Source organism: Macaca fascicularis, chromosome 9 (genome assembly GCF_037993035.2).
Source record: "Macaca fascicularis isolate 582-1 chromosome 9, T2T-MFA8v1.1".
Lineage (NCBI taxonomy): Eukaryota > Metazoa > Chordata > Mammalia > Primates > Cercopithecidae > Macaca > Macaca fascicularis.
Window position 1 is genome coordinate 27,592,738 of NC_088383.1, and position 12,775 is coordinate 27,605,512.

Below are 12,775 nucleotides of genomic sequence, written 5' to 3' on the forward strand. Positions count from 1 at the left end.
AACACAAAAAATTAGCCAAGGGTGGTAGTGGGCATCTGCAATCCCAGCTACTTGAGAGTCTGAGGCAGGAGAATCACTTGAACCCAGGAGGCTGAGGTTTCAGTGAGCTGAGATCATGCCATTGCACTCCAGCCCGGGGGATAGAGCGAGACTCAATCTCAAAAAAACGAAAAAACACCTTCTGACAAAGCGCAGTGGCTTATGTCTGTAATACTGGCATACTGGGAGGCCAAAGCAGGCAGATCGCTTGAGCCCAGGAGTTTGAGACCAGCCTAGGCAACATGGCAAAACCTCGTCTCTACAAAAAACATACAGAAATTAGCTGAGAGCGGTGGTGTGCACCTGTAATCCCAGCTACCTGTGGGGGCTGAGGTGGGAGGATCTCCAGAGCCCAGGAGGTTGAGGCTGCAGTAAGCCATGATGGCATCACTGCACTCCAGCCTGAGCAACAGAGCAAGACCCTGTCTCAAAAACAAGAAAAGAAAAAAAAAAAAGGAACGCTTTCTATTTTTAATATTATTTACCCCATGGCAACTTTTAAAACCCTGTCCTTGCACACACGTGTGGTCTCAGCTACATGGGAGGCTAAGGTGGGAGGCTACATGGGAGGCTAAGGATTGCTTGAGCCCAGGAGGTGGAGGCTGCAGTGAGTGGTGTTCACACACCAATGCACTCCAGCCTGGGTGACAGAGCAAGTCTCTGTCTCAAAAAAAAAAAAAAAAAAGAAAAGAAAGAAAAAAACTGTCCATTTTAACGTAGAATCTTTTCAGATGTTTCGCTATTAATAATACAATCTAATAAAGTCAACAGAACCAAAGAACTAATAAACTGCCTCAAGAACTTAAATGCACCACAGCCAAAAGAGTTTCTCAGCTACACACCTTAGCTAAACTGGACTGCACTTTCAAACTGTAGAAAAATGAAATGAAAAGTGAATCTCAGAACAAAAATCACCCAAGCAATAACTTAGCTCACCTTATTTAAAAATTCTCAAAGCACATGTGAACTGCATACTTTCACTGAGAAGAGGTATATTTATGAAGAGTATTAGTTATAAATAACCCAATCAGGTCCCAGGAAGGATATAGAAAGACCTCAACAGACACCCTAATGGATATTTCTAATATTATTCATTCCCCATTCTTAGCACCAAAGTCATCAGCACCACCTACCACATCAACTTCCACATCACTTTCTGAGTCTGACCCTGTCTGAGTCCCTTAGGGAGGCAACTAGTGGCCTGGATCATGCAGCCCAATGAATAAAGGCTACTAAGGTATTTAGATCATCATTGCTTTGTGTGAATTCTTTCCCCCCCCCCCCCCCCCAGTATAAACAAAACACCTCACTGGTGTCAGATTTAGAATTATACCCCACCCCGCCCCCGCAAAAAAAGAAAATAAAAAAACGGGGCCTGCACCATGGCACTAACATTTTATAAAGTGAGAGACTGTATGAGAAATAACATGACTTAATTAGATATATTAGCAAAGAAGTTTTAAAGTGCTTCAAAGTTACATGATCGTAGCAAGAGGAGTAAAGGAAAGGGGTCAGAGAGGGGTAAAAAAAGCATTACAGCATACAACTACCTGAAAAAGAAATAGTACACAGGTTAAAACACGTTTACAGTTACCAAGAGTTGCCAACACATAGTTACCACACTATATACTCGTCAGATTTCCCAACACGCAAAACAAAAAGGAGCCACCCTGTATGAAGTACTTATCTACTGACTTCTACAGAGAAGACATAACTTTTCTGGAAAGGGAGCAATTTAACCTACTGTGCTCTCCTTTTGGCTTTCAAAAATCTTTAAAACTTTCAGCAAATTAAGGTTCTCCTCAATTTCAAGGCTTTTCATGTTAAGTTGAATAAAAGTTGCCTATTTTTAATATCGATAAACTACAAGATCACTTTTGTATTTGCAAACTATACCCACTTTTCTACTCGATTTTTAAGTTTCGAAGGGCTAAATATAAAGTTTGCATAAACAAAGTGATACAGTAGATGTGACAGGTATTCAACAAGTTTACTTATCCGAAGAATTCCTAAAGTAAAAACTTTACAAAAAAATTGTGAAGATAAATTCCGAGTAGTGCTACTGAAGATACAATGTTACTAACATCAAAATTAAGAAATATTCAAAACATTCTGAAAACAGCATCTCCCTCTAAAAATAAAGAGGGAAAGCATTTGCCAACACACAAACATTGGTTCTTAAAAATTATAATCACATGGGAGGCATTTCTATAAATAATTTAGTTCTGAATTGCAATAACCCTAACCTTTCAAAGCACGTTCTAGCCTTGCCTTACCAAAAGCAAGAGCATTTCTGGTGGCTTTATATTTATACAAAGGACTGTGCTACTTTGTTTCTAGTGCAAACTGTTGGTTTACACAGTTAAAGGTCTTCAAAACAAACTACCACACACAATTCACTTCCAATCATCCAAAAAGAAATGAACAAACCAGCATCTGTCACAAAGTCCCAAGAGTTTTCTAATTTACAATAACTGATATTTTTATGTTGTAGTTCGGAGGCTACCTCTGTTCATTTCTGTACTTGGATTCATATACTATACATTTACTTAGCTTGTTAAGAGAGAAACCTCAGAAAATAAGCAACCAGCGATGACACCAGTATTAAGTTACTTATGAAGCCTACAGTTCAAGAACTTTTGGGAGAAGAGAGAGTATTTAAGCCGTTTTTCCAAGGAGTTAAAAACAATTCCTGTTTGATAATTAATGATAGCAGCCCTAACAACCTCTTAGAATACATTACGGTGGGGCGGAAGCGAAAACGATGGCGGGGGGGGGGGGGGAACCCGACTTGAAAATGGACAAGCAGGCAGATTTACAAACCTTCAATTAAAGGAATTTTAAGATTAACTTCTCTCAAACGCCCTCCCTCACTCCCCACACCCGCTTCCTCCTCTCCTCCGGGAGGTCGGTGTAATGTGACTCATGACAAATTTTTTTTAAATAAATAAATAAAAGACACACCCTCTGGGGGCTGAAACTGACATAATGGCCCCCACCCCACCCTCCGCCGACACACAACACACACCCCGCTGGTCCTATCCCTTCTGCGGCTTCAGCCTGGTCCCTGCCCTCTCCTCTCCCCTCTCCCGTCCTGGACCTCCTCTCCGGGCGCAGAGAGGCGGCGCGGCGGCAGCAGGGGGGTCTCCAGGACGCCAGCTCCGTGGACTGGAGGCTACCTGGGGGGCGCGCGACCCCGGTGGCCCGGCCCTGGGGAAAGCGGACGCGAGGGGGGCGCCGGGCTGCGGCGGGCTCCCGGCTCCCTCGCCCATTTTCTCTCCCCTTCCATCGATTTCCACCACCACAGCCACTTCCTGTATCGCAGCCCGACTCCCTCAGCCGGGCCACTCGCTCTGTCCCCGGTTGGGGCTGGGGTTGGGACTGCGGTAGGGGCTCGGGCTGGTGGCAACCGCTGAGGTGAGGGCAGTTCCCCACCCCGCCCAGTGGGCTGGTCACTCCGGCGGGTCCTCGACCCGGCCAGCGCCCGCCGGCCGCCAGCGCGCCTCACCTGTATGTAGTTGTTTTCACAGTAGTCCGCCACCCGAGTCAGGTTCTGGTAACTCTCGATCAGCGCCCTCTTGCCAGACGGGATCTCCTCCTCTAGTAACATCTGCAGCTCTGCCATTTTCCACCCCTCTGCATCGCTTCCTCTCGCGTTAAAGAGACAGAGGCAGCAAGGTCCGCCGAGGCTCCGAGCACCTCACAGCCCGGATACAAACCGACTACCCGCCCTCCCGCCTGGTATTGTGGGACGGCACCTCCTCCCGTTCTTCCTCACTCTCTCGGGTCTCCCTCCACCCACTTCGCGCAGCCGCCTGAACCTCGTTCTCTCGCGAGTCTTCATTTCTGCCACCTCCCCCACGCCGGGCCGCGGGATTTTTTTTTCTTTCGCACTGTCTTCTGGGAATTGTAGTCTCTCTTAGACAAGGCTGCCCGTCCAAAGCGCATGCGCGCAGACACCTCCGAAAACAACTAGGCAGAGCGCAGAAAGCGGAGACCGAAGGTGGAGGGAGGGGGCGGTGTTGGGGGGAAGTCCGGAGTTTCCTCACAGCTCCGGAAGGTGGCGCCACAGGGTGATTGTGGGGGAATGAAATCGGTTCCCCAAGTTTCATGTGAAACTTGGCAGAACTTGGTTAATTAGGAAATGCCAGTGAATCAGGGACATCCATTCACAGAAGGATTAAAAAGGGACAGAGTATAGAAAACTAGATTTTTACTTCCTCTGCCTTCTTAGAAATAATGCGAGTCAGGTTTTACTTTCTGAGCTTCCGCCCCCATCAATTAATTTAAAATTTAGCAAAGATTTCTTGATTCCAGCTGTTTACTAAGCAGTGTACTGGACACTGGGGGTACAAGTTGAGTATGAATACTCCATACCCTTAAAGACTCGATTATAAAATAAACATGCATAGCTTGTAGGGCTTTCCTGTCCTAATTTCTCTTTTCTGTGACTCTCCTTGGCATGTAATCTTCCTACACTTTTAAAGTCAAGTGCACGGTTTTTTAGGGGTGGGGGTTGTTTGAAACAGGATCTCACTCTTACCCAGCCTGGAGTACGGTAGCGCAATCACGGCTCTCTGCAGCCTAGACCTCCTAGACTCAAGCGATCCTCATGCCTCAGCCTCCGGAGTAACTGGGACTACAAGCGAGGGTCACTACACCGGGGCTGAGCTTTTTAAATTTTTGTAGCGACAGGGATCCAATTTTGTTGCCCTCGCTGGTCTCGAACCCCTGGCCTCAAGCAATCCTTCTGCCTCAGCCTCCCAAACTGCTAGGATTACAATCATGAGCCACCCATGCTGGCCCTTCGTTTTTTGCTTCTGGATTTTTGTTTTGTTTTTATCACCTGCTTTGGAATAGTCTCAAAAGGCCCTATATTTCAAGCTCTTCACTTCAACGGGAACATTAAATGCTTTGGATATAATCAGCTATGAAAAGTGTTGTCCAAAGGCCGAAGAGGAAACTAAAGATCATTGTAAAATCCATATGTCCATGTATCTCCATAAAGTCATTTAGAATCAAAATAACTATAGGATTAACAACATCACTCAACCAAATTAAAAATTGCCATCACCAGGTATTTATTGAATATTGCCTTTACTGGGGCCTTATTCAGGGCCCCAGGGAACTAGTTTCCCTCCTCAACCTCTGAAAGGAAAAATTCAGTTTCCTACTAAAAGTGTTAACTTCCCCTTGCCACCAGATTCTCCATCAAGGATTCTGTGGTCTATAAATCAATAATAAATGTATTACTTTCCATGATATCTGGAATAGGTATAATAGTTATCTTTTGATATTTATCGTTAACCCAAACATGACTTAATCCAAGTTATTAAAATTTAATGTATTATTGATCTTGGTCTCTACTTGAGGTTTAACTGTACAAATCACTCGGTTTGCATATATCCAAATATTGACACATTTCAACAACATTGGGGAAATGATTAGGGAGGTGATACTGATTTACTATTTTCAACGTACTTTCCATGCAGTTGAGCTATGAATGAATAATAATAATAATCATGATAAATACAAACAAAAAGTACTGTCAGATTTCTTCTCACAACTCTGAGAGATAATATAAATATTATTTTCCTTCTTTATCAAATAAGGAAATTTAAGCTTAGATAGGTTAAGGAATTTAGCTAAGGGTACTGAAAATGCCGTCAAGTTTCCTAGGTTACTGACTGATATGGTTTGGATCTGTATCCCGGCCAAATCACATGTTGAATTGTAATCCCTAATGTTGGAGGTGGGACGTGGGGGAAGGGTGAATGGATCATGTGTCAGATTTTTCGTGAATGGTTAGGCAGCATCCTGTTGGAACTCTTCCCGTGATCTCTAGTGAGTTCTCCTGAAATCTGCTCATTTATAAGTGTATGACATCACGCCTGCAATCCCAGCACTTTGGGAGGCCGAGGCGGGCAGATCTCGAGGTCAGGAGATCAAGACCATCCTGGCTAGCACGGTGAAACCCCGTCTCTACTAAAAATACAAAAAAATTAGCCGGGCGGGGTGGCAGGCGCCTGTAGTCCCAGCTACTCGGGAGGCTGAGGCAGGAGAATGGAGTGAACCCGGGAGGCGGAGCTTGCAGTGAGCCGAGATCAGGCCACAGCACTCCAGCCTGGGCGACAGAGTGAGACTCCGTCTCAAAAAAAATAAAAATAAAAAAATAAAAGTCCATGGCAGCCCAATGCAGTGGCTTGCGCCTGTAATCCCAGACTTTGGGAGACCAAGGCAGGAGACTCGCCTGACTCCCAAAATGGGAGACCAACATGATGAACTACTTCCGCTTGAGTTCCAGACCACCCCGGGCAACATGGCAAAAACCCGTCTCTACAAAACACACGAAAAATTAGCCAGGTGTGGTAGTGAGCACCTGTAGACTCAGTTACTTAGGAAGCTGAGGTAGGAGGATTGCTTGAGCCTGGGAGGCAGAGATTGCAGTGAGCCAAGATCACACCACTGCACTCTAGCCTGGGTGACAGAGGAAGACGATGTCTAAAAAATAAAATAAGAGTATATGACACCTCCCCGCCTGCCTCCTGCTCCCCTCCTGCCACTTGAGACACTTCTCTTCGTCTTTGCCTTCCCGCCATTATCGGAAGCTTCCTGAAGCCTCCTGGAAGCAGAAGCCGCTATGCTTCTGGTACAACCTGCAGAGCCGTGAACCAATTAAACCTCTTTTTTTTTTTTTTTTTTTTTGTTGTTGTTGTTGTTGTTGTTGAGACAGAGTCTCCCTGTGTCGCCCAGACTGGAGTGCAGTGGCCGGATCTCAGCTCACTGCAAGCTCCGCCTCCCGGGTTCACGGCATTCTCCTGCTTCAGCCTCCCGAGTAGCTGGGACTACAGGCGTCCGCCACCTCGCCCGGCTAGTTTTTTTATTTTTTAGTAGAGACGGGGTTTCACCGTGTTAGCCAGGATGGTCTCGATCTCCTGACCTCGTGATCCGCCCGTCTCGGCCTCCCAAAGTGCTGGGATTACAGGCTTGAGCCACCGCGCCCGGCCTAAACCTCTTTTCTTTATAAATTACCCAATCTCAGATAGTTCTTTATAGCAGTGCTAGAATGGACTAATACAGTGATATTTCCAAAATCCAGTGGATAGTGCAACCTTGTACAAATATTTGTGGCTCATGTAAAGTTCACTCAAAGAACTTATCCCTCATGCCTTAAAGGTGAGGAGGAAAAGCAGGAGGAGGAAAGGGAGGAGAAAGAGGTGGAAGAGGAGGGGGAGGAGGAGGAGGAAGGAGAAGAAAGAGGAGGAGAAAAGAAAGAGGTGGGGAGGAGGAGGAGGGGAAGAGGAAAGAAGGAAGAAGAGGCAAACCAAAACCTGGGAGAAAATATCTGCAAAACAAATATCTTGATAAAGGAGTTGTACCCTAATATACAAACAACTCTTACAATTCAGTAATAAGATGACAAACCAGTTTTTAAAACAAGCCAAAAGGCTAGGCGCAGTGGCTTACACCTGTAATCCCAGCATTTTGGGAGGCTGAGCCAGGAGGATCACTTGAGCCTAGGAGTTTGAGACCAGCTTGGGCAACAGGCTGTCTCTACAAAATGTATGTATTTTTTCAAGTAGCCAGGCACAAACTGGGCACAGTGGCTTATACCTGTAATCCCAGCACTTTGGGAGGTCAATGTGGGTGAACCACTTGAGGCCAGGAGTTCGAGACCAGCCTGGCCAACACGGTGAAACCCCATCTCTACTAAACATAAAATACTAAAATTAGCCGGGCGTGGTACTTAGGCAGCTGAGGCAGGAGAATCGCTTGAACCCAAGAGGCAGACGTTGCAGTGAGCTGAGATCACGCCACTGCATTCCAGCCTGGGTGACAGAGGGAGACTCTTATCTCAAAAGAAAAAAAAAAACAGGCACGGTGGCTCACATGGGTAATCCCAGCACTTTGGGAGGCTGAGGTGCGCAGATCACCTGAGACTGGGAGTTCGCAACCAGCTTGACCAACATGGAGAAATCCCATCTCTACTAAAAATACAAAATTAGCCGTGCCTGGTGGCACACACCTGTAGTCCCACCTACTCGGGAGGCTGAGGCAGGAGAATTGCTTGAACCCAGAAGGCAGAGGTTGTGGTGAGCCAAGATTGCGCCATTGCACTCCAGCCTGGGAAACAAGAGCAAAACTTTGTCTCAAACAAGCAAATAAATAAATAAATAAACAAACAACATACTGTATGATTCCTCTTCCATGAAATTTTAGAAAAGGCAAAATTACAGTGACAGAAATCGGATCAGACTTTGCCAAAGGCTGGAGTAGTGGTGGAGTGACACCAAAGGGATGCAAGTGAACTTTTAGACGTAATGGAAATACTCGGATGCAAGTGAACTTTTAGACGTAATGGAAATATTCAATATCATCACTGTACTGGGGGTTACATAACTACATACATTTGTCAAATCACATTGAATTACACACTTTAAATCTGTGCCTTTTGCCAGGTGTGGTGGCTCACGCCTGTAATCCCAGCACTTTGGGAGGCCAACGCAGGTGGATCACATGAAGACATGAGTTCAAGACCAGCCTGGCCAACGTGGTGAAACCCCATCTCTATTAAAAATACAAAAATTAGCCGGGCGTGGTGGCGCACACCTGTAATCCCAGCTACTCAGGAGGCTGAGGCAAGAGATCACTTGAACCTGGGAGGTGGAGGTTGCAGTGAGCCGAGATCACACCACTGCACTCCAGCCTGGACTACAGACTGAGACTCCATCTCAAAAAAAAAAAAAAAAAAATCTGTGCCTTTTATTGCAACTAAGTTATACCTCTGAGCCGGGCATGGTGGCTTCCCTAGCTACTCAGAAGGCTAATGCAGGAGGAGCCCAGGAGGCTGAGGTTGCAGTGAGCTATGATGGTGAAACTTCACTCAAGTCTGGGTGACAAAGCAAGATCCTGTCTCAAAATAAATAAATAACTTAAGTATATCTCGATGAAGCTGGACAAAGAAAATGCAAGTAGGGAAATAATTCCTTGCTTCAAATAATAAAAAAGGGAAAACTACGTATTTCTGTTGCCTTTGATGTATGGTGAAAAGTATAAGTGACTAAAAGTTCAAGAGTTAACATTAAGAATTGCAGGTAGGGCTGGGTGCAGTGGCTCACACCTGTAATCCCAGCACTTTGGGAGGCCAAGGCAGGCGGATCACCTGAGGTCAGGAATTCAAGACTAGCCTGGCCAACACGGTGAAACCCTGTTTCTATTAAAAATACAAAAATTAGCCAGGCGTGGTGCCAGGTGCCTTTAATCGCAGCTACTCAGGAGGCTGAGGCAGGAGAATCACTTGAACCGGGAGGCGGAGGCGGAGGTTGCAGTGAGCTGAGATCATGCCATTGCACTCCAGGCTGGGCAACAAGAGCAAGACTCCATCTCAAAAACAAAAAAAAAAAAAAAGAATTGCAAGTAGACACTGTGACACTAAATTAAGGGCATCATGCTAACTTTTTCAGTTTAACTTCTCTCCCGTAACGTGCACCTTTATACTCTTTATTGAGTTAGTATTTTTCTGTGGATTTTGTGCAAATAAATTATACTGAAATGCCTTTCAAAGAATCCCAACAGAATGAGGAAAAACAGTGGCTGTATATACCTAATGCTGTATTCCTAGGGCTAAAACTGTAAATCGGACCTTGCACATTTCATTTCATGGATGTCTACTCAGACTAATCAATTTGGTCATGAAAAACCGTGTGTAACTGAAAATTCGGCACATATGCATGAAGAGAAATTGAAATTTCTGTATCTCGCTCAGAAATAGCAGATTGCTAGCCATCATAAAGACTCACTTCAGAAGAATTAAGAGATGTTCCAGGCGAAATCATAATTTGGATTATTTTGGTACATAATTGCTGATCTTATTATCTAGCACACCGCATCCTGAGAATCTCAGACTTCTGAAAAGTTAATTCACGATATGGTATCCTAGAACATTACATTGGAAGTGAGTGGTCCACAGACCAGAATGTAGAATAGCAGTGAGAACTAGTGGAAAGAAACCAGGGGTCAGGCAATCAGGGTTTTCTCCCTAAACGTGCCTGCCTCCTCAACCCCTGCCAACCCAGGCACCCACCACCACCACCATGTGACGTGACCACCTTCTCCATGAAAACAGGGTAGGGAGGAGTATATTACTCTACCAGGGCTGCTATAACAAAATACCACAGACTGGGTGGCTTAAACAACAGAAATTTATTTCTCACAGTTTTGGAGGCTGGAGGCCTAAGATCAAGAAGTGTGCGGGGTTGGTTTCCCTGAAGTCTCTCTTCTTGGCTTGTAGATAGTCGCCTTCTTACTGCGCCCTCACCTGCACCCACATCCCTGATGTCCCTTCCTCTTCTTATAAGGACAACATTTATACTGAATCAGGGCCCCACCCTAAAGATCTTATCTTAGTACTATCTTTAAAGGTACTGGGGGTTAGGACTTCCACATGTGAATTTGGCATGATCTTGGCTCACTGCAATCTCCACCTCCCGAGTTCAAGTGAATCTCATGCCTCAGCCTCCCGAGTAGCTGGGAATCCAGTCACGTGCCACCACACCCAGCTAATGTTTGTATTTTTTGGTAGAGACGGGGTTTCACTATGTTGGCCAGGCTGGTCTCAAACTCCTAACCTCAAGTGATCCAACCACCTCAGCCTCCCAAAGTCCTGGGATTACAGGCATGAGTGACCATGCCCAGCCGTGGTATTTTTTTTTTTTTTTTTGAGATGGAGTCTTGCTCTGTTGTCCAGGCTGGAGTGCAGTGGCATGGTCTTGGCTCACTGCAAACTCTGCCTCCTGAGTTCAAGCAATTCTCCTGCCTCAGTTGCCCAAGTAGCTGGGATTACAGGTGCCTGCCACCACACCCAGCTAATTTTTTGTATTTTTGGCAGGGACGGGTTTCACCATGTTGGCCAGGTTGGTTTCAAACTCCTGACCTTGTGATCCGCCCACCTCAACCTCCGAAAGCACTGGGATTACAGGCATAAGCCACCGTGCCTGGCCAGTATGGTTATTAGATGAGTAAATCTCTTGTTAATTTTGGAAGCTACTGAACCAACATCTCCTCCAACATCTCCTTCTCCACCTCCCTTTTCAACTTCAGTAAGATATTGTAAGCATTTGTAACAGAGCAGTTTCTGGAGCAGTTAAGCTGGCCAGGTATAACAAGTACCTCATTCTCTGAGCCTAGTGGTGAGCTGGGAGCTATTGATGGTCTTCCCTGAACTTCGAGTATCAAACTCTTCCAACGGTTTTATAAATCCCTTACTGCTTGAAATAGCTATAGTAATTTTTGTTTCCTGACTGAACTCTGATACAACTAAAAAAAACACATTTAAAAGTTCTGATTCTTTCATAGTTCATGATGATTGGATTTTCACACTATGTGTAAGATGTGCCTCCATCAAACCTTGTTAGAATGTTGGCATGTTACCCATCTGATGTGGGGGGAAAATAAAAGTTCGATGTGGTCCCAGCTACTCGGGAGACTGAGCCAAGAGCCCAGGAGCCAAGAGCTCGGGAGACTGAACCTGAGCCCAGGAGTTGGGGCTGTTGTGTGAAATGACTGGACTTGTGAATATCGCTGCACTCCAGCCTGGGCAACACTGTGAGACCTAGTCTCTGAAAAAAAGTTCTAGAGACAAATGACAATCCACATAAAGTTAGTATTTCTTTCGTTGGAAGTTACAGAAAACAACTCAAGCTATCATCAGTTGAGGGTGGGAGAAAAAAAGATTTTATTATAAAAATTCAGGCATAAAGAACTCAGAAATAGAAATGCAATCAGTAATCAGTCCTAAGAAAGTACTAGAATGGGCCGGGCGCCGTGGCTCACGCCTGTAATCCCAGCACTCTGGGAGGCCGGGGCCGGCGTATCAGGAGGTCAAGAGATCGAGACCATCCTGGCTAACACAGTGAAACCCCGTCTCTACTAAAACATACAAAAAATTAGCCGGGCATAGTGGCGGGCGCCTGCAGTCCCAGCTACTCGGGAGGCTGAGGCAGGAGAATGGCGTGAACCCGGGAGGCGGAGCTTGCAGTGAGCTGAGATGGCGCCACTGCACTCTAGGTTGGGCTACAGAGCGAGACTCTGTCTCAAAAAAAAAAAAGAAAAGAAAAGAAAGTACTGGAATGAATCATTTGGAAGAACAGCAGGAACCCAGGCAGCATTCTCAATAAATGTCTTGTTTCTTTGCGAAAAGGTTTTTTTCGCTGCCCTTTCTAAATGGTGGAGAGCATGGTAAATGCAAATCCCAAGTTTTCCCTTCTACTGCATTCAAGAAGCCCAATCTGAGATTGAAATCCTTCCATTCCAAACCCATATCTCGCAAAAAGAAAATCTGATTATTCCAAGTTAAATTTCTTTTTTAAATTTATTTGTATTTTATTTATTTTTTTGAGACAGACCCTCACTCTGTTGCCCAGGCTGGAGTGCAGTGGCCCTATCTCAGCACACTACAACCTCCGCCTCCTGGGTTCAAGTGATTCTCCTGCCTCAGCCTCCCAGGTAGCTGGGACTACAGGCATGTGCCACCATGCCCAGCTCATTTTTGTATTTTTAGTAGGGATGGGGTTTCACTATGTTGGTCAGACTGATCTCGAACTCCTGACCTTGTGATTCGCCCACCTTGGCCTGCCAAAGTGCTGGGATAAAGGCATGAGCCACGGGCCTCCATCCTCCTCTTCCTCCTTCTTTTTCTTCTTCCTCCTCTTTTTCTTTTGAGACAGGTTGTCTCTCT

General features: G+C 45.5%; 1 protein-coding gene and 1 pseudogene across 20 annotated transcripts in view; one reads left to right on the top strand and one right to left on the bottom strand.

Moving 5' to 3' along the window:
- Positions 1-3,830, bottom strand: part of ABI1 (abl interactor 1) — a 117,424-nt gene extending 113,594 nt beyond the window's left edge. For all 20 annotated transcript variants that reach the window (XM_005564829.4, XM_074001266.1, XM_005564826.4 and 17 more), the window contains exon 1: positions 3,548-3,830. In XM_005564829.4, coding sequence (XP_005564886.1) covers positions 3,548-3,664 — 117 coding nt within the window. In that variant the 5' untranslated portion in view covers positions 3,665-3,830. The remainder of the gene's footprint in view (positions 1-3,547) is intronic.
- A 7,552-nt stretch (positions 3,831-11,382) lies between these two features.
- Positions 11,383-11,479, top strand: LOC123567023 (small nucleolar RNA U13; annotated as a pseudogene).
- Positions 11,480-12,775: the final 1,296 nt, after the last annotated feature.